The 22,131-nt window shown below is 46.3% G+C and overlaps 1 protein-coding gene across 10 annotated transcripts in view; it reads right to left on the reverse strand.

Moving 5' to 3' along the window:
- Positions 1–22,131, reverse strand: part of ARHGAP40 (Rho GTPase activating protein 40) — a 44,521-nt gene that overhangs the window by 19,800 nt on the left and 2,590 nt on the right. For 5 of the 10 annotated variants that reach the window (XM_048963475.1, XM_048963474.1, XM_048963471.1 and 2 more), the window contains 2 exons: positions 21,614–21,903; positions 19,533–20,588 (listed from right to left, as the gene is read on the reverse strand). In XM_048963475.1, coding sequence (XP_048819432.1) covers positions 19,533–19,771 — 239 coding nt within the window. In that variant the 5' untranslated portion in view covers positions 19,772–20,588; positions 21,614–21,903. The other 5 variants (XM_048963470.1, XM_048963476.1, XM_048963477.1 and 2 more) reach the window with 5 other exon arrangements.

Below are 22,131 nucleotides of genomic sequence, written 5' to 3' on the forward strand. Positions count from 1 at the left end.
TTTTTTTTTTCCTGAACATGCTGCTTTACAAACGTAGCCAGCCAAGGGGAAGGTTCATTTGAGATTCAGTGCACCTAAGAGATTGTTCTTCCTCATTGCATTCCCAAGTCAATGGAGGGCAATCTGTGACGTATAAGCATAGCAACAGTTTAGATTTAAAGTGTAGATTGTTGGCTTAAAAGGTTAATCGCTCAGTTGCAACTGGGCAAAGAGTAAGTGGAATAATCAAGTTCATTCAGATGCACTGCAAATGCAGAAAAAAAAAAGCTTAACATTACGAAGTTTTAAAAATTAACCCAGGAAAAAATGAACTGGGTAGAAGGATCCAGCTAAGGGCACCCATAAAGGAACAGCTCTGGGAGGACCGACCACCCAGTGCAATACCCTGCTCTTGCTGGAGGCACTCATCGCAGCGGGGCTCCGAATTCATTCATCTCACCTAACCCCCCACCCCTGATTTAACAATATTACCAGCAGTTATGGGACATGAATCTAGACTGGCACTGAGCTCTTATGGTACGTTTTCTACAAATCCAACTTTGTAACATTTGGAGTATCGGTAGCCCTTCATAAAGGCCAACTGAGCTCACCAGTCCTGGACTACAATGCAGAATTTCAGAGTAGGTTTTGATCTGTTCCTAGATACTGTCAACACACCGCAAATATACTGTAAACACTCATGCAACTCTTGGACCTCTTGAATCTCAAAATAAAATAAACACTGTTGCTATGCATTTGCTCATTCCAGGGTTGAATCACACCCATCAGAGACCTTTTCTAAGATCTGTGGCTGCCTAGGTTGCTTTACTGACTGCTCAGCCTCCTTCCCTCACCGAAATGCCTCCAAGCAGATGAACAAATACAGAAGGTTCTTTCTAAGTATTTCACCCAAAACAGAAGGTGACAAAGCAGAATTCCTTTCATATTGTTTCCAGAAAAAGCTTGGATGAAAAAAAGGCAACGTGGACTGGATTAAGTTTATACAAGGCACACAAGCACCAAGTTTTAAGGACATTTCCAAAGATTTGGAGTACAAACAAAGATACACATGAAACAAAGAAACAGATGGAAGGAGTCTGAATTAATCTCAAGAGCAAGACAGAAACAGCACACCAAGTCACACCAGTGCACTTCAGATCCCTGGCACCAAACACAAACTCTTCTGAAAGGAAAAAAAGTGTGAAATTATTTCATCAACTGTTGCAATACTTCGACAGATAAAGAAACTGAGTTGGAGAACAAAAATACATTAACGTCAGAAAACACGCACATCTTACCAGCTCTCAATTTACTGCAAGGTCAAAAACAATCAAGGAGCACAAGATTAAAGGAAACAAAACAAAACCAGAAAGTATGCACGTGCAGGAAAAAGCCCCTCTTTAATTTGCTTGCAAGTTGCTGAGCAAGCAGTTTAAATCCAGCTGAAGAACTTGGAAGGTCAGACCATCACAGTTCACAATGTGACAGACTTTCTTGTTTAAAGTCAAGCAGTAGGATAAAGGTATTAAGAAACAACACACAGGAGCATGTGAAATAAAACAAAATCCACAAGTCTTACAGACTGGTATACTTAGATCTTACTTAAAGAACTGAAAGTTTAAATCTCGGTCTTTCTTTCAAATACATAAATATTGATACGATAGCAGAACCTGGCTGAAAGACATCAGTGTATTTGCCAAAAGCTCAGATGAAGCATGCACAATTAGCTATGCCATTCAGAATTACAATTTCCAGTTAGCAAATACAACACAAGAGATGTCTGGTGGGCATGAGCTCCATAACTTTTCTACAAACAGAAGAAAATCAGTTCAGAAGTCACACAAAGGTTGCAAATCTTTAAAGTCCAACTCTAAAGACTGATTCTCATCCTTTCAATCCCCCAGGCTTTGTAGGCAGTTCTCCAGCACAAGCTGCCAACTTGCTCCATCCCCCTCCATCCATGGAGTGGAAGAGCAACAATGGAGTGCTATTCAAGCTTCTTAGAGCAGACCAGAAAAGTAAAGACAGACTAATTATCAAATTACTGTGGCAAAGACGAACAGAAAGTTACCCAATAAACAGCCAGCATGCTTTACTTTCACTAGCTTAACTAAGCTAAGGCTTAGAAGAACCAGAATCAAAGTAGACTGCCACTGCTGGCGTATCTTTGTGCAACTCTGCCCATGGGGGATTTGCTCATACAGCTGTCACTGACACACAGCCCATCTCAGAGGTACCCCCACACAAAGCCACAGCGCCCAGCCCGCTTTGTGCTGCTGCCAAACCCCACCTGTGTTTGTACTAAGGCCTTTCAGAAGGACTTCCTATCCAAGGGCTGACATACTTGAAGGTATCTACAGCGCAAGTGAGAATAGTTAAGATGTCACTATTATAATTTACTAATAAGATTACAGCTTGTTTTCAGTAACACAGCAATCAGTTCATCAAGATCTCCCATTATGCAAGCAGTTCTGGGAGCAGTGTCACTTAAGGTTGTTTTGAAGAAGCCTGTTCTGCAAGCGATAACGAGGACATGCCGGACGGCTCTGCATACGTGGAGGAGTCACTGAGAGCAGGTCCAGCTTTCCCCCACCACAACAACAACACAGCCACTCCCCAGCTCCTGTCCGGACATCCCAAGTGATACCAGAGAGACAAAACAATGATTATCTGCCCAGCAGTGAAGGAACTGACATCCTTCAGGTCTGGGCCTTTTGTGCAAGGCACTGCTTTAGCACAGCATCCTCAGCACGCCTTGTGCTGGGGCTTCAGCTCTTGAGATAACATCCAACACAGCACTGCAAGTTTCAAATAAAGCACAGGTTGCAATTTATCTGAAAATAAGCACTTAAAAACAAAGAAACTCCATCTCAACACACACACCCCAGCCCTCAATCTGAAACAGGCTCATCTCCACTCTCCCGGGTAGGTGTCTAAATAAGCAAGCCAAGGAAGAGCAAAATTTGCCTGTAATTACAGATTTGCCTGGAGGTCTCTCAGCCCAAAACTGAGAGCAGAACAAACATGGGATTGATAAGCCCATGCAGATACAGACAAATCAAAAATACCTAAAGCCACGTTTAGTTCAGTCTATTATCTGGCTGCCTGCTGCATCATGTTCAGATTTGCCTTGGCCTCAGAAGCCACAAGCCATGCCCTCAGTTTTTTGTCTCCCCATAAGGTCTTATAATGGTCCCTGCCCACTGCTCACCTTCCCTGCCCCACCAAGGTGCCCCAAACAGGAAAGGATTTGATTGCATGGACATCCTGATGATAGACAGGGGCACAGGCAGAACAACAGCTAGCAGCACTGCAGTGTTCAATGCCATTTTGGACTGATCTGTTGTACATTCATGTGAAATTCGTTAACTAAGAGGCTACTCATGCCCGTTGGTGATTTGTCTGTCACATCCCTGCAGTGCCAGGGACTTCAGCAAGGCTGCAATGAGTCACTGCCTCCCAGTTACCAAAACCATCCTCAAAACACGTGTCTGCTACCTTACATCAGATGAGATGCACTTCCTTTACTTCTGTCACCCGTGACTTTAAGCAAGATGCTCAACCTGTACACCTCAGCTTCCCACGTTCAGGGAAGAGCAGGACGGTGGCCAAGTAGCTTTCAGAGCATGTCTGGATCCTTTATAAACAACATTCTCGACTTGTTTTTGAGATTTCTCACTCAAACAAGGAGTTTTTACAAAAGCACAGATTTACCTAAACATCTTACAACTGCATTAATGTTGAACTTCTTCTCATGATACAGCCTATCCTAACCAGCTGTGCCTACACTAGAGCAAAGAACAAGCAATGATAGTGTGTTGTTCCAATATTTGGAAACAGGTAAGGGACTACAAAAAGGAGACAAGAGTAAGATGCTAGCCAGCACAGAATGAGGGGGGTTGAGAATCGAGCTACCCTTTGTCCATAAGAGACCTAGGGGTGCTGGAACTTGGGAAAACCAGATACAAAGCCCTCACTTGGATTGCTCACAGGAGTTATAACGCATACGATGAACTGCTCGGCTATTACACTGCCATGAAAAGGCTCCACTCGCTGATGACCTATAAATAGCACTTAAATGGAGGCCAAGTAGTGAGAGGAAGAAACGCTGGCTGTGCAGAAAGCAAACCTGCCAAGAACAGCAGCCAAGCTGGGAGCGGATCTGCAGCAGCTGCTGAGGGCAGGGAACCCCCCACGGCAGCAGCAAGCTGGGCACTGCCTGCAAAGCCTGCACCCACACTGTGCTACACTGGAGCACCAGGAGCGCTCAGATGGGGAATGCTGGGGCAGCAGCTGCCTTTTGTCAGGAGATCTTTGGGGATGTGACAACACTGTTCTCTGAATGGGAAGGCAGTGAGCATCCCACAGTGACTGCTACCGAAATAGTCGTTAAAGGCAATTAATCAGACCACGAGGATGCTCCGTGCGCCATTTCACAACCACCTCGTCGTGCAGGCATATGTCACATCTGTGCCGCTGCAGGAGTGTGGCTAAGCTTGGGATGTATCTCACTTGTTGTTAGTGCTGGATGAACGGATGCAAAGTGCCACTGGTTAGAAGTTAAACGTCCTGGTCAAATCTAGTGAGCAAACGGGGTGTTCCACTGTTGCACCTCCTCAGATCTGACCGCAGAGGTACTCTGGCACCAGTTCACACACATTGGAACAAATCCAGCTTGGTTGGCATAAAACTGGAGTTGTTACAGGAGAAAGAAACCCTGGAATAGTCTTCAAGTGTAAGTCTAGTTCTTTTATGCGTAGATACATTTAAGTAACTTATTATATTATTGCTATGTCATTTCCCTCAACATTTATTATTATTTTTCTTAATCACAAACTTTGCCCAGGACCTTTTCAAGCCGCCCTTTCTTGCTCCTACACACACAGCCAAAACAGGCCAGGAAAAGTGAGAAGCCAGAGAGGGACTCAGAGGAGGGTGCAGCAGCTGCATTGACACAAAACCAACATGCGTCCATTAGTGCAGCAGAGAGACATTCAGAAACTTAGCACAATTTTTAAGCCGATGCAAACAGACTTCAGATGCAGTCTTAAAGCCGATGTCCAGTAAGCACAGAGAGAAGGGTGTTTGTAAAGTGAAGTCATTCCGTTTGCAGTCGTACCTCTCAGCACACAAGTTTCGCAGATTGTTTGTAATTAAGCAGTTCTGACCTTCCAACAGCTCTTTAAGTCACCAGAAAGGCTTAAAAGCACACATGTTGCTACAGCACCTTCACTGCCACCTCAGAAGATGCACACGATGCTCACTGCAGCCCCTGCATCACCACCCCCAACACAAACACACTCCTGCAGCTCCCAGCCCCACTTTGCTGCACTGGCACCAATGGACAAAATTATCAGGTTTATACAAAACAGGAAAATTCAGTACATTCGATTTTCACAATTAAGGCAATTGAAGCACAGTTTAAGAGAAAATATCGCAACCCGATTGCTTCTGGAAATCTACCTCCTTTCCATCTCCCTGCCTCAGGTCTCTGCCCTTACCTCCCCCCTGCCTTCTGGACGCAGTGAACACGCACAGAGCCGTGCCCCAGCCCAAAGCCCGTACCTGCAGGAGCAGCATGCCGGCGGCATCGGCTGCAGCACCACCTGGGGCCGCGGGATCCGGGTCCTGGCAAACCCTGAGCCCCTCTTTCCGAGCTTGTCCATGTTCGGTGGGAAGGGGGAGGCGGTCAGCCCATCCGCACCGCACCAAGCGCCGCTGCCGAGCCAAGGAGCCCGCAACCAACTGCCAAGGGCTGCTCCTCGTCACCGGGCAGGTGTGCAGCTGATTGGGTACCTGCACACGTCCTCTCCTCCCTCCCCATCCGCCCTCCCCAGAATGGAGCAGGAGTCACCGTAAATACACCTGGGACTTCAAGGCAGCCCTGCCAGGGCTGAGTTCCCTGCCTGGAACACAGCTGAAGGACAAGGCACAAGGCCAGCGTCCAGCACTCGGGACTGGAGAACAGCAAGAAGCAATTCCAAGCCTGCGCCCAAGCTAAAGCTTGCTCGATAATCACTGAGTCTCAGCTCTTTGAAAAAGTAACTCCCACAGGCAGTGCTGGGGAGGAGGAGTTGGTGTATTTGCTCCTCAAAATCTTACTTCTCTGGAGACAGGAGAAAAACCAAAGCATCTGGCAGGGAATGGGGAGGGAAGGAGGCAGCAAAGCAAAACAAAACACACTGAGCAACCAACAACCACAAAAAAGAGCAGTTATTAGAAAAGCAAATCCAGCATACCCTGCCATCGTTTGGCACTGAGTAAGACAGTTTTATGGAAGGCACTGGTATTGAAAGAGCAGCATAAACCCATGACACCTACAGAAAGCATTCTGTAAGATCCAGATTCTTCTTTAGCACCTCACCAACAAGCAGTATGTGAGCAAGCAAAGGGTTAAGACAAGCACACCCCCATCTCTCTGCTGTAACTAATAGGTCTCATCCTCTCTGCTATTCCCATTCTCGCCACCAAATCTCTTCTCACAGTATTCCTGTAACTTCCCTTTCCTTTAACATTTACTCTTCTCCATCCTGAAGTCCAAGTTACAAATAAGTCATTTGTTTAAATTTTCCTTAACGAAGGCATGCAAAGTTTCTCTGGCACAGGTAATAACTGCACTCGTTTCCAATGCTCTGGTAAGACTGGATCTATGGGTCAGCCTGCTTTGCCTGCGATGGCTTAAAAGGGAAGCAACAGCTATTTTGGAGACAATCCCTCATGAAAGCATGCAAAGAAGCAATCTCAGTTTCTTTCTACCCATTAATACAGCCCTTCTCCCGGCCACGGCATTAGCTTAGCCATGGAACCCCACCTTGCAAGCATGCACCCTATTCGTCCCACAAGTAACACAACCCAACTGCCCGAAACCCCATCAGATCCACCCCCGTCCCTTCAGACAGACTCATTTTAGGGGAGGATTATCCCAGACAGCTGAGCTACCCCAGCAGTTCCACAGTCCTTGCATTTACATTTTATCTCACATTCCTAATGAGTATCATCAGGGATCAGGTTCACAGTCCGGGTTATCCATGTAGCTTCCCTATGTATAGCCCAAACCAAGATAAACAACTGAATACATCAGCCTGGAAGAGTCTCAGCTTGTGAAATCCACACTTACAAAGAAAGCCCATCCATGAGCTTTCACAGTAGCTCTGAATATACATAGGCAGCACGTTATCAGAACACCTCCAACACTAAAGACCTTACTGACATACTAAAAGCCTTCAAAGCTGTTCTCATGCTTTCAGTCAAGTACATGAGACAAGAGTTGCTGTAGAGCCACACCTGGCAGAAGCATAAGGCACTGCATATACATCAAAATAGACATATTCTGTTGGACATTGTCTTCTGAGTGAAGAAAAGCATTTGAACAATGCTCTCAGATATATGGTTTAACTCTTATATTTATTTATTTCCCTCTATACAGTCAGGAGTTGGAGATGATGATCCTCAGGGGTCCCTTCCAACTCAGATAATCCATGATTCCACATGACCCCACAGATGGCCCAGCTTTTGAGAGACAAGAGATCAAGCAGCAGCAAAGCCAGAAACATTTGAGAGCACGTTTGGCTCCAGAAGGCTTCACACCAAGCACACCTTGCCCTAAAACAAGCAGCTATGTTTCAGGTTGTTCCTTCTTGGTTACACAAAAGCTGCCACGTCTGGATGTAGATGGGCACAACAGCCCATAACTGCCTTTCTCTCATCCCTTAGCCATTTTAATTCTTGTCCCATTTCCTCTGCTAACTCCATCCAGTTGCTTTGATTTTTTGTTAGGTTTTCAGACAGACTGAGACAGTCACAGGGATGAGTTAGCTGCACAGTCACAGGTTCCTACAGCAACAGCAATAATTCAGCCAGGCTTGTTGCAAGGCAAGGCAGAAATTAAAGGATTCAGAATGAAAACAGAATTTTTTAGTAGTACATTTAATTACTCATATAAGCCAGTAAGCAAGCATTACAGAAAATACAAGGCCTAATTGGATAATGAGGTGCATGCAACAGCAGTTCTCCACTTGGAGCCTTGTGCATATTTACACCAGCCTGGTTATTTGTGACATTTCAGGGGAATAATCATCAAGTTCATTTCCCGGTTTGAGAGGACAGGACGAGGAATTGAACAGAGAGGCACAGCGAGTCTCTAACTGAGGACAGACTCAATCAGGATAAATATCCCAACTCCGGTTTTGAGCTTCAATTCACCAGGAGAGACCTCCACTAGAGATGAGCCAGGCCAACAGGGACCAGCTCATCTTACTCAAATACAGAGACAAAGAGGCATGCCAGCACTCCCAGCACTCGCTTTGTTCTCATGAATCACTGGTACCAGCCCAGCACTGCCAACGTCACGGCTTTAGCGCATGAGTTATTCCTGAAGGTATCTATGGATCCTGCCAAACCTACGTGTCTTGACTTGCTCAGGAAGCCTGATTTATTTATTTTATTTCAGGACCAAAAAGGAGAGGGTAAAATAACCCCCCACATTTTTAGACAGCGAGGAATTTCAGCTGGGCAAAACACGCGATGTCTGGAGACCCAAAGGCTCCGGGTCCTTCTGCCATCGCAGGGACTGTCAGTGCCCCAGCACACAGCCCCAGCAGAGCTCAGTGGCAGTGGGTTGGATGGAGCACAGTGGCCAGGCCCTGCATTCAGCTCCTTGAGGAAGCATTTCATTTGCTAGGCATCCCCAAAGTGATTTGTTAGCTAGAAAATCAAATGCAAGAGAATGGCACTGCGATCTGGAGTAGAGTGTAGAATTGAATGTAGCTCAAACCCCCTTCCATTCCAACTCTTTTTCCTCTAGAAAGGTTCATTTCTAAGGAATACTGAATATTAAAAAAAGCTCAAAAGTAATTTGCACCCCCTCCACTCCATCACAGACCAAGAAAATCCTCAAACAGCATTACCTACCCATCACGTGGAGCCATTAAGATTAACAGATTACAGCTTCTGGAGTCACCAAGGCAGTGAGATTACCCAGGCCCCAGCTTGCTCCCAGCCTGCCATAGAAGCAGCACCCAGGCCATGGCCCGGGGCACAGCACAATGCAACAGGCACACAGGCTCTCTGCTCTGCCCTGCAAGACCCAACTGGCACCTCCTGGCTCAACAGCCAGCAAGAAACAGCAGCTCTCAGGCCCTTCAGTGCAAGACTCAATTTGTCACGCTATTGGGAAGAAACCCCAGCTCCCCCAGGTGTCTGTACCAATCCAGCGAGAATGGAGGCAAAGCACCACGTGCAGCATCACCCATTGACCCTCCCTGCCCTGCATGGTGAGGATGGCTCAGACCCGACAGCATACAGGTCAGACCCTGCTTAAAACAGAACACGAGCTCTGTGTCAGAGCACATAATCTGCTTTACTGTGCCTAGGAGTTGTAACAGAGGATTAGGATGTTGGGTGGTGGGCAAACAGCACCAACAGATGAATCCTAAGCAGAGATTGTGGGCACGCAAATGGTTTTCAATCTCATGTTAAAAAATAAAAAATTCAAAGGAAAAAAAAAACATTTAAATGGTGCATAATAATTTAGTTGTGAGAAACTGAAACACTGAAGCATAAAAAAAAAATAAGACTCACTGCAAACACCAAAACCCAAATGATTATTTGCATGCAGCTTACTGCCTTGCCCTGAGGCTCGTGGCCACTGGACGAAGGCAAAAGGCAAACAGAAGGCAGTGCTCTGTTGTCTGCTTGGTGCTGCTGTGGCTTGGGGGAAAGAAGGAGAAGATCCAGTGCTGTTTATGCATATGTATATTTAGATCAGTGAACTGCAAAGTGGTTTAAACCTAATTACTACCGTAAATGTAATTTAAACCACCCAAAACCTTTCCACTGCTCAAGGAAGAGCTGTGACAATGGAAGGAAGCGCTAAGACACAACAGCTATTCTTAATAGAAAAAAAACACTTACTCTGATGAATAACCAAGACCTACTTACCGACATACATTGAACATCTTTCTGCCTTCTGGGCATTTTCAACTGGATAAAATTAGAAACCACAGCGGATTTCTGAGGATGACCTTGTTTATCTCCCTATTCAAACACACGCCTGAACACTTGCTGGTGCCAGGTCTTGCAAAAACCATGTCTTTCTTGTGGGATGCTGAAGGCAGAAAAGTGACATGTAGTACAGTCCTGGACTAATGACCACCTGGCTCTTGTTCACTTCCTCTAAACACAGGGACCTGCAGTGACTGCAACCAGCTGACAGAGTGCCACGCACCATGTGTAAGGTGTGATGGAGGGAGGCAGGAGGGGCAGAGGATCAGCTGGGACCTTGCTGGCTGCAATGAATCACCACAGCAAATGGCAGCCCAGCCGGGTCAGCCCAGCTCTCAGGGACTGGATTCCCATGGCAGAGCTCGCCCAGCACCGCTGTCATCTCTGCCAGAGGCTGCACTGTGAGCACGTTGCACCTCCTTTATTTTCAATGAAAAAGAAGAGGGAAGAGCTCAAATTCCAAAGTGTTCATCCCTAGCCCTTTCACAAACCTCATTTTGATTTCAGAAAGTTGGATTTCCCTTTCCCTTTGGGTAAATGGATGGGGCAATAGCTACAAATAGCTCATTTCTGATACTCCTCCTATCCGCAGCTGCTGCCCCAGTTCCCAGTCCAGAGGTGTGATGCACTGGGCCATCACCCTGTTTGTTTCCTCACCATAATCACAGGCAGTGGGATGGGCTCCACGGGCTGAACTCACCATGAGTCAGTGTGTTTTTGGGCATCCCATAGAAGTTACTGCCCAAAAAATGCCAAGCATCCACTCTCTTAGAAGTCATGCACATGGCTCCATGATCAGCACAAATGCTTTAGAGCTACTGAGGTTATGAGACAGCTGAACAGCAGCTACTGATAGCTTGCCTCAGATAAGCAAGAACAACAAGACAGTGGGAGAAATAATATGGGAGTGATACCATCATAGCTACACAGCTACGATGGTTAGACTAAAAGCAAAATTCTACAGGTCCAAGCCTGGACAAAATACAAATGAAGTTTAGCAAGTTATGTCTTTTCTGTGTGTGTGTGTGTGGTTTTGTTGGCTCCTTACTTTTTTGAGGGGGTGGAAGAATATTTAGTTTAGTATTTTAAACACATTACATCTGCTCAGATGTTTTACATTGGGTGAGACTAGCTGAAACTATTTCATATACTACATTGGAATCCATCCTGTCTTACTGCAATTTGTCTTGTTGGATGATTTTAATAAAAACTAGATCCACTTACCTAGGTATTCCAAACTGTTTCAAGATCTAAAGATCTAGAGAAAAACAGCCCCCACAAAGGTTCTTCCACAGGAAGGATACAGAAATACCAAGCATTTTGTTGGGAATTAAACACCGCTTTGCTCATTTGTGGGTCTCCCTCCAAAGAGCAAACGATGCAGTCAGGTTTCTGTCTCCTGAGATGCAGTGGGGCTGGAAACCTGCACCACCCTGAGCCATCCACCTTCTCCCCATTGGTTTGGGAACCTCTCCCAGTGCACAGACATAAGAGCCGGTCCCTGCATTTGCAGAACAAGCGACTGCCAGCCCTGCTGAGGGCAGTGAGGACACAGCAATACGGCTCTTTCAAAGGGAGCAGCATTTTTACTGGTCCTTCTTACTCAGTTATCTCCAAAATAAGATTTAATACAGCCTAGGAGCAGATGTTTTTAATTGGTAGACAATAGTAAGGGCCGATTACTCTACTCATAAGCAACAGTTGTGTTTGTACTTAGAAGTGCCATCATCATTTATCCTAACAGGCTTCTGTTCTACTTTATCATCCCTTCAACAGATCCCTAGGAGAAATTCAAACTTTTCTGTGTGGAGAGATCAGAAGCATCCCGTGATTTATTTTTATGGCCATCCTCCTTGATTGTCCTCTAGAAGAGAGCTGGGACAGAAACAGAACTGGTATGCTTCTTTAGAAATAGAGAAGTTAAAAAAAATAATGGCAGCTGTTACCATTTGTGCTACACCAGAGTCTCGCTCTGCAGTCAACACGGAGCTTGTCTGTACTAGTTTCTTCTATAAACGAAGCAGCAGCTGGAGCAGGACTTGTTGGGAATGCTGAAACTGATTTCACAACGCAGCTAGCAGCTCTTTCAGAACTATTAGTAGTCAAGATTTCATTAGCTCATTAGGGGTGGATTTGTTTCTCCAAAATATTCATGACCAAATGTAATTATGTGTCTTCATGAAAACCATAAGACTGCAGACATGATCTGGGACTTTAGAGCCAGTGAGGGGAACGGAAGAGCTTGCTGCAGACCTTAGCAGACAGCTTTGTAATCAGGATTTGAGCAGGTTAACTGCGCACTGACCGTCCCAAAGGTCAGTGGGAGACCAAACAGTGCTACAAACAAACCCCATGTGCTGCTTACTGTCATACAAAGACTCGCTGCTCTGCCTGCAGGGCTGAAGAGATCAGAGCTCTCATATCAACACCGAGTGCTGGTGCAAGATGGACTCTCATTCTTCAGTTTACACCCAGTGTACAAGTTCAGAACAATACAGCGCTATTTCAGAGGCAAAAAGTCAACATCATGAAATCATCTTCCTGGCCTGCATTAGAAATAGCGTGGCCAGCAGGAGCAGGGAGGTGATCATCCCCCGTACTCAGCACTGGTGAGGCTGCACCTCGAGTACTGCGTTCAGTTTTGGGCCCCTCACTACAGGAAAGATGTTGAGATCCTGGAGCATGTCCAGAGAAGGGCAATGAAACTGGTGAGGGGTCTGGAGCACAAACCTTATGAGGAGAGGCTGAGGGAGCTGGGATTGTTCAGTGTGGAGAAGAGGAGGCTCAGGGGAGACCTCACTGCACTCTACAACCTCCTGAAGGGAGGTTGTGGTGAAGAGGGATTTGGCCTCTTCTCCCAGGCAACAAGCAGGACACGGGGCAATGGCTACAAGTTGTGTCAGAGGAGGTTCAGGTTGGACATAAGGAACAACTGTTTCTCTCAGAGAGTAGTCAGGCACTGCAGTGGCTGCCCAGGGAGGTGGTGGAGTCCCCGTCCCTGGCAGTGTTCAAGAGGCATCTGGATGACGTGCTGCGTGATGTGGTTTAGTGCTAGTGGTGGCAATGGTGATGGAGACGGTTGGACTGGATGATCTTATAGGTTGTTTCCAACCTTGTGATTCTGTGATCCACTGAATAAACACTGTCAAGTACAACAAATTAAGGATCACACATTCAATCTGGACTCGTAGTTGAACTGAAAACTAAGAACATTTCATAAAGGTAAATCTAAAGACATATATGCAAGCAGATAAACTGTAGCAACTACATATTACCTTGCATCTCTACTAAATCCAATGGACTGTTATAACCAAACTGACATTCTAGACTTGCATTGGAACCAGGCTGGTCTAAGCAACCCAACTTTGTACAACATTCTCTAACAAAGGCATTTCTTGGCTATGGCTGCTCCCACAGTTCAGGCTGTGGCCCAACACACAGTGCACAGCCACCACAGCTCAACCTGACCAGTGCTGGAGCTGCACCACCAACCTAAATTGAGAACTCCACAGATGCTCAGCACATTGAGATGAGGCACACCGCCCTTGCAGCTGTGCAGAAGCAGGGGGTGGGCACTTTCTGACAACACAGAAACTCTTCAAAGTTATCTGGAACAAGGAATGGTAGAGCCCCAGCTTCCACACTGGAAGGTATAAATACATCAAGTTACCCCAAAAGCCTTTCAAGCAAACCCAGGGCAGACGCTGCAGCATCCTTATGGCTGAGGCTCTCAGGACACCCACCTGATGTAGGGGCACTGAACCACAACAGAGGAGCAAGGATGAGCTCCCACCATCAGCTAGGAAAGCAATTGCTCATAAGCACACAAATAAGTGATTTTGTGAATTAATGGAACAGTGAATGAGGAAATTAACCAGTCTATTGAAAGGCGGCTGAGTCCTTGTTTAATTTTCAACAAAAGAGCTTATGACATGGAAGTTTGATTCGTATGGTGAGTCGTTCTGTATAGGAGAGGTCTAAACAAACCATGATACTTGGCTCAGTATTAATGTCAGAAATAATACAGGGTTAAGTGACATTCATAGATTCACAGCCTGCAACAAAGTGGCAGCTTCTCAGCCTTCACAAAGACTGGCATCTCTTTGCCATCTGCTTTGTTTACACTAACAACATAAGCCAAAATTGCACAGACCTCACTCAGAGTTAACAGAAAACACTTAAACAAGAAATTCTCTTTGGTTCTACTTCTTCATTTGCATCCTGGTTCATATTTTTTCCTAGCTGATACATAATTCCACCACGTCCTGGTATTTAAAGAAGCCCTGAGCTCTCCCAAGTGACCTTACAGCTCTGTGCTTGCTCCAAACTCTTCCTGGCCTGCAAACATCCGGCAGCTCCATGCCTGCTTTACACTGGCCAAGAGAATGTAGGAAGTGCTGAGTGAATGAACTCTTGGATCAGGGATAGCATTAGGATGAATGCTCCCAGGAGAGATTCTTCCTCTCCTGTTAATCAAAGGAAATACTCCATCTAAATACAGCTGGCACCTTTATCTACTTTTACCTTTCTTACACACAAGCTGGAGTCAGTCCAGGATTGTAGAGTATTTGGCCAAAACAACTGTATCTCATATCAGCTGCAGGGATGTATACACTGCAGCATCATGCCTACCTTCCGCTATGAGGCATGAAAGGATTTCCTTCCACTGTGTCAGCCCTGTTGTTTTCAGACATTAACATTGTCTGAGCTTTACCTTGACAGAGAAAAACAACTTTCATCAGCAAAGCTGTATTTATTTGCTGCCAAAAGAGGATATCCTTCCAGTTCCATTATATATTGGCCACCTGCTATGGTCCTACCAAGAGCTACAGGCTCCTGTTCACTCAAGAACTTACATTAACTCCTCCTGTACTACAGAGGAACCAGACAAAGAACAGACACCACCTTCACGATGCACACAGTCATCTCCCCTCCTGGATGATAAAGGATATTTTCAATTATTTTAGCCCTGCAATGAAGCAGCATTTCGAGCTTCAGACATATGACCTTAGCCAGCTGCACGTTCTGTTGGATATCACACCCAGCCTCCCTCCCCACCGCACCAACGAGGAAACCACTCTTTTGTGCTATGAAGTCACCCCATGCAGCAATGCAAGGGAACCAACTTCTCACTGGCAATGCCCAGCTGTGAGTGTTACTCTTTGCCTTAGGTCCAAGGCCTAACAGACACTCAAGAAACCTGGATTATTTTCAGCAGTCCCTTTGGGGTTTAAACCAAGGCAACAGGTCAGTACCACTGCTCAGCCATCCCACAGACCACACACCACAGGCTAGCCAAAGGAAGCAGACTTCTCAGGTGCTCTCCATGGCAGATGAAGGCCAGTGAAGGTTCAGCAAGAACTGAAGATGAAGACATCTGCCACGCCACCTCCTCCAGGAAACAGGCACTCACTGGACCTCAGCTAATTGCCATCAACTGAGGTGCTTCAGAGAGAAGAGTGCAGATGTGATACAGCCTCTCAGCTGAAGGAATGATGAACACTCATAATATGTCATTATACTGGCTCTTAGTTATAATGGTCTCTGGTGCTGCATTAGGTAACCTGGCAGGGATAACTGTTAAAAAAAAAAAAAAGCAAAAAACCCAACACACAACCACTTGATCAGGAACTTGCTGTCACTACTCCAGCAATGCCCTGGCTGCTCACTGAGCTAGTACTGAACAGTAAGAGAGTGATGGTCAGACAGGACCCTGCCTTTGTGTTCCTCACCTCCTTGATACTTCCTAACAGTACGCCTAACAGTAACATGTTGGTGCAGTCCTCCACTTCTATCCAAGTCCATCATCCTAGGAGGCGTGTTCCGCACAAGGGCAAACAAGAACACAGAGATCAGCACTTCAGTACTACAACAATCAACAAATAGGAATTCCTGCAGTAGAAACGTGCTTGGGTCTCAGCCAAGCCGTTACAAAAGTGCTGGGTCCCAGCCATACAGCAGTCAGGATTATCTCCTATGTCCGGGCTCTGCCATAGGATGGCAGTGTGTTCGTTCAGGTGGACGCTCATACATCAGCAGCCACAGTATTCAAGTAGTCTGGGACATCTCCAGTTATAACAAAGGGACACAATTTCATATTAATTAAAAACTAAATGACTAACTCAGACCAGTGAATTAACATTAGTATTGCCAGGCATTATGCAAGAGGATTTGAGGGTCCCAGAGCTCCAATCTCTAAATTTTAAGAGGACATGAAAAAGAGACCAGAACGTGGCTTACTTTAAGAGGCCCCCCAGCGAGGACTGCCCTCCTAATTTTCCATGCGATACCAACATTTCACTCGTACAAAGCTAGCACAGAAGATTTAGTGACAAAGACACTCATTTTAACAAGAGCCTCAGATTTTGCACAGAGCTCAACAGCCCAGGCACCGGTGGAACATGCAATGCAGATGGAAACAATTATTTAGGAGGGGAAGAACTCCTGCATGCACAGAGCAACATTTCACTAAAACTGAATAACCTCCCACCAACACATTCCAGACTCCTGGAGTAATCTGCTTTGGGGAATATGCTTTAAGCTACATCAGCTTTTGTATTTCTTTCTCCAAACTTCTTTGCAATCACAGAACACGCTCCCCTGCGAGCTGACCTAACGGTCTTACCAAACAGCAAATACCAGAAAGTATTATAAACATCCAAACCTAAAACCTAGTTAGAGTCCTACATTTTCAGGCAATGGGTTTTGAGTTCAGACAAGCTTTTTCAATGCACAACAGACCTGGAAGGACTTATCCACATGATTAACCATGCTGCTGACTTCTACCTAAAGCCTGGGGCATAACGTAATGAGTAAATCATACAGGCCATAATTGATATATAGGAAGTTTTTTTAGTTATTATTTTCTTGTTTTATTTAATATTTCACTGATAAGCAGAACTCGCACTCCTGCCTGGCACTGGTGAGCTGGAGGCTGCTTTTTAGTAAACAAATCAAAACCACTTTTGTTAGAAAGAAACAGCATTACAGAAAGGAATACCAACTGATTAGAAACATCTAATTACAAGCAATCCTTTCAAGTCAGCTGCATGAGGACTATTTCATATAACATGTTTCAGGATTAAAAATAACTCCAGAAGGTTTCAATTAAGAAGCAACACCATATGGATTTTACATTCACAACAGGAAAGCTCAAACACTATGTCAGGACCAAGACATTTTTATGCAGCACTTCAACTGCTCAAATAGAAGCATGTGGGTCATGACTTCCCCAAGTAAGCTAGAGTTTCACTAAACAAAGAGCCTAGAAGATGTACAAACGCAGACTAAACTTCAACCTTATATCAATCTTATGTTGCAACCTCCAAGTCTTAAAAGATTTAAAAAAGAATCCTCCCTCCTCATGCAGCCACAGCAAGCTTCCAAACCATCACATCTCCTGCAAGGATCCTCAGGTCACCATCTCCTTCCCCACCCTGCTTAAAGCAGGGTCAGCACTGAAGTGAGAGCAGGACGTGGAGGGCTTTGGCCAGCTGGGACATGTGAAGGAGCCACTTGTGCAGGCTGCATCTCAGCACTCCCGTGTACTCACAGGGAGCAATAGCTTTCCTTGTGGCACGCTGGGTCATCACCTCTTTTAATTTGTAATGCCTTGACAACTGATGTCAAGCACTGGAAAACAACATCTCTGGTAAAAACACAACCTCAAATTCCTGAGCACCCCAAGCACAGTGCTGCTGCATCTTCTTGGGGCACGAGCCAAATCCTGAGCACTGTTTTCCAACACGCAGCTGGACACACAAACCCCAATTCCTCAGCACCAAGAGCAGATGTCAGCCCAGCTGAATCACCCCAGGACTCCTCCAGGAGAAGGCAGCAACCAGCAGCAGTGCAGCACCCAGCTGCCTTACCCCTAAGTGCTCTGACATGCTGCTTTCTGGACACATTTATCACGTAAATCCACCAAAACACATTATGTCACTTCAGTTTACATGAAAGTAGAGTCTGGGTCTTTCGGCAGTTTCTTCCAGACTTTGAAGCTCAGTGGAGAGCAAAACTGGTTGCTAAGTTTTTCAATGCACAATGCTTCCTGATGGAGTTTTAAGAATGTTTATCCAACCCCACCTCTGCAACATGCCTGCAAAGTAAATGCTTTACAAATAAGAAGGAAGGAAGAAAAAAAAAAAAAGAGGGAGATTGAGTGATGCGCAAAAGGTCATAACACACCTACATCTGGTGTAGAGCAGCGCAGGCTTCTGGCTCCCTGGAGACTTTGCCTCAGTCAGAAGAAACTGCTGAAACACAGCTGAGAGAGGGAACTCTGTTAGAAGGAAGGTACGTACTTGGGAGTAAATAGGAGTGCCCTTGGACCAAGGCTGCTGGGTGCATACAAAACGGTGTGCTGCCCCAGGTGAACAGTCCTTATGGTGAATTGAACCCAAACCCACAGAGGAGCCTTGATTTCAAAGAAGCTTCTATTTGCAATCATTGCCAACAAGCTAACACTGGAAGAAGTTCTACAGCTGCCCAAATTCTCTGTGCTCTAGCACTCCTGATGCCCAGAAAGCAGCTTCTGCTCATAACACAAAGGGAAACCAAAGCACAAATTCATGGATGCCGTTCAGGTACTTGCAGCCCATGAGGGAACTGAGGAATCACACCACGTCTACTGGGAGCTCCATACACCGCACAAAGCCCCAGGGGCAGGCACTGCAGCCTGTCTGGGAGAAACAGACCGCGTTAACAGAGAGGAACCGCAGCATCTGTGCTGTAGTGTTCAAACCACCTCTATGCTCAGACTCACCTCCGTGTCACACTCACACACCGTTCGCCCCGTGCAAAAAAATAAAGCTCGCTCCCCAGAAGTAACCGGCCGCGTTCCTCTCAGCAGGCTGCACACCCCGAAGCCGCACGGTTCCACCGGCACGTTCAGCCGGGCGGTGATTCCCGCAGTGCCCCCAGCCTCCCCGGGCAGCTCCTCGGGCACCGACCCCGCTGCTATTACGGGGACACCGGGAGCGCCAGCGGCCCGGCCGCGAGAATGCTATTCCGGGAGTATTTACACAGCCTAAATACTGCTCGAAACACATATTTTGGTGTTCCCGGGCTTTAACGCATCACCGCGAACAGTAACATTCAGGCACCGGTTACCTGCCCATCTCAGTTTCCCAACTCCTTCCCCGCGGGCTGGCGGCTGCCTCGGCACATTGCGGCTCCTTTGTGAGCAAAGCCCACCGCGGGAGCCGAGCTCCTGCACACAGCAGCTCCGCGCTCAGCAGCTGCCCTTACGCGCACGACGACCGCGTGGAAAAAGGGGAAAGAAACACGGAGACCAACCGGCGCTCTTCTCTCAGTCGCCCGGACGCGCTCTGCAAACAATAGCGGGCAAGGCGAGGAAAGACGGAGAAAGAAGAGCACGAAAGCAGCAGCAGCCGCCCTCCCCTCCCGCCCCTCCCTCACGCACCGCCGCGGCTCCCCCGAGCGTCACCCGCAGCGCCCGCCGCGACCCGCCGCTCCGTCCCGCCCCTCGGAGCCGCCCCGCCCCGCCCGGCTCCCCCCCAGCGGCCCGGCCGCGCTGCTCGGTGCGGTACCCAGCTCTGCGGATGCGTAAAGGCGATTTGCTCAGCAAACGGCTGATGAATGGCGTATCCGCATATATCTCCTCGAAATAAATGACCACGGATATAAAGACAGCGAGCAAACAAGTTTTATTTAAAAGCATGCTGCCCTGCATAAATATTTGGACGCGTGGACATCTGTGGGAAAGGCAAACGCAAACAAGGCGTGCTTCGTAATTACAGGCAGCAGAACCGTTACACAGTCTCCCCATGCAGGGCTGTGGAGAGTTTCCTTCACCTCAGGAATAGGGACAAACGGCAGCGCGCTTCCCGGGCTGTGACTCCCTATTTTCAACTTGTCTTTTCAGACGAATTGTGCAACGCGTGCATCAAAGCAACGGGCAAACGGCCCCTCAAGAACCTTTAGGGGACAGAACTACAGCATAGCCCCCTCGTGGCCCCAGGGAGCTGGCAGTGACCGTCTGTGGCAGTGGAATCCAACCTCACGTGCTGAAAAGGGTGTATTTGCACAGCTCCATACATGCTAAGGGTGTTTAGCCACTCTGAAAGTGATTTGTACTTTGCAGTAGGAGAGTAGCAGAGCACATTTCCAAGCTCTACGTAAGATACTACTTGCTGTGGTCCATTTAATAACACAGAACCAGTCAATACTGGTTACTTGGAAATTAGCTGTTGTGACCTGAGTGCATCAGCTTAGTCCAGACTGCATTTCTTTATTAGGGAATTAACCTCTCCCTGCCATGCTGGAGTAGCTTTCACCGATGCTGAACAGGATTGCTGCTAACGGTCATAGAACTACCGGCTTCATTTCTACCTCGAGGCAGTCCTCTGAGCTGCACTCTGTTCTGTTTTCTTGTATCTCATCCCCAAGATTGAAGTTAACAGCCCTCTGCTTTGTAGCCTTGGGGAGCCCAGGATTTTCACAACATTTCCACGCAGCAAATCACAAAGCCGAGCTGCATCGACAACCAGAGAGGATGGCAGAAGCTGAATCCTCAGGACATTACAGATCTGGAGCAAATGGCTGAGAAAAGTCCAGGTGAGAGAACAAAGCATGGAGCACAGCAGCTGGTGAAGAAAAGGGGAAGAGAATTGCCATGGAAATCACATTTTTGGAAGATGTTCAGTTTTCAGTAGGATATAAATAATGCGAGACCATATGCGATTATCCCTTCTCTCGTCCACCCAACACAACCAACACAGCCTGTTGGTGTCACAGGTCTTATGTTACAAGGGACAAGTTTAAACTCCAGTTCTTCAGACTGCTCTGAATAAGTGAATGCTTGCACATGCAAAGAGTTATAGGAGAGCCGAGAGGTAACCTAGGCAATTCCAGGCTCATTCTTAGCATGTTTTCTTCTAGTTTTTGAGTACCGATAATGGAAAAATAATAATTAAAAACAAATCTTACAACACTGCCCTTGTTCTATCTTGTTAGCATTAGTGATGTCAAAGATCGTTTAGCATGAGATATTCCTGGTTCCATGCTAAAGGTCAGCTTCTGGGTGTGCTAGTCAAACAGATACAGCAATTTAAGACAATACCAGTCCTTGACAATTCTAGTTTAACAAAGCAGCCAGCCAAGCTGGTAGAAGTAAACATAGGTAACTGTTGCTGCAATTCAAAATTCCAGGCAATGTAAGTAGAGAGGACAGAACAGAGACAGAGGAGGCAGGAACTAGCTTTCCCTTGTGAGCCCCTGCTGCAGCAGGGCATACAAAGAGCAAGGAAAGAAGCCACACACAACCCTGATCTCTTCCACTTTTTCGGACATACCTTTTGGGATTTGTAAGAACTGCATGCAGTTCTAAAACACTTTGCAAATATGTATACATACCTTCATAATACACACACACTTATACATACGTATGGTTCAATTTTGTACATACTCTGATCAATTTTGTATTCCCTGCAGTTGGTATACAACAGGAATCATTCCAAATAGGGATGACAGGGAGAGAAAACCTCTCGTTCATTAACCAAGCAGAAACCAGTCTTGAAGATATCCCAGGCAGAGATGGAACAAAATAATAATACGAGCTGAGGCAGAAAAGCAACAGATATGCAAAGAGAGAGTCTGGTCATGCACTCACCATTGTGATGTTACAGAGAACGCTCCTTCCCACATGGGAGGGTTTTATCTTTGGTTCTGGGACCAGCCCTCTGAGATGGCAGTTTGCTTTTGGCTTTGAACTCAGATAAGCAGGTTTGGGCCTTGGTTGTCCCACAGGGCCACTAGATTGTTTGTCCTCTTTAAATTCTGGACTTGCTGTGTCATCCTGGCTTTCATCATCTGTTGGTTCATCTTCAAGTTTAGATTCAGAATGAGACACATCAGCAATCAGAGATTGTTTCTTAGTTTCTTCTGCAGGAGGCATCTCTTCTGGAAATAGATTTTGAAATCTGTTACATTACAGTTAGTAGTTCTATCCAAGAGCTGGATAAAATTCTTCTGAATCCCTTTTACCTGGAATTAAGGATTTTCAATCCCAGCTAGGCAGCAAGAAGCCTATACAAGTGTTTGATTTTAACCAATTAGTTTTTAATCAGCAACTACATTAAAGTCTAAGCTGAGTTATGCACTTATTTTATGCCACTTTACACTAGGAAC

This window comes from Lagopus muta, chromosome 16, assembly GCF_023343835.1.
Source record: "Lagopus muta isolate bLagMut1 chromosome 16, bLagMut1 primary, whole genome shotgun sequence".
Taxonomy (NCBI): Eukaryota; Metazoa; Chordata; class Aves; order Galliformes; family Phasianidae; genus Lagopus; species Lagopus muta.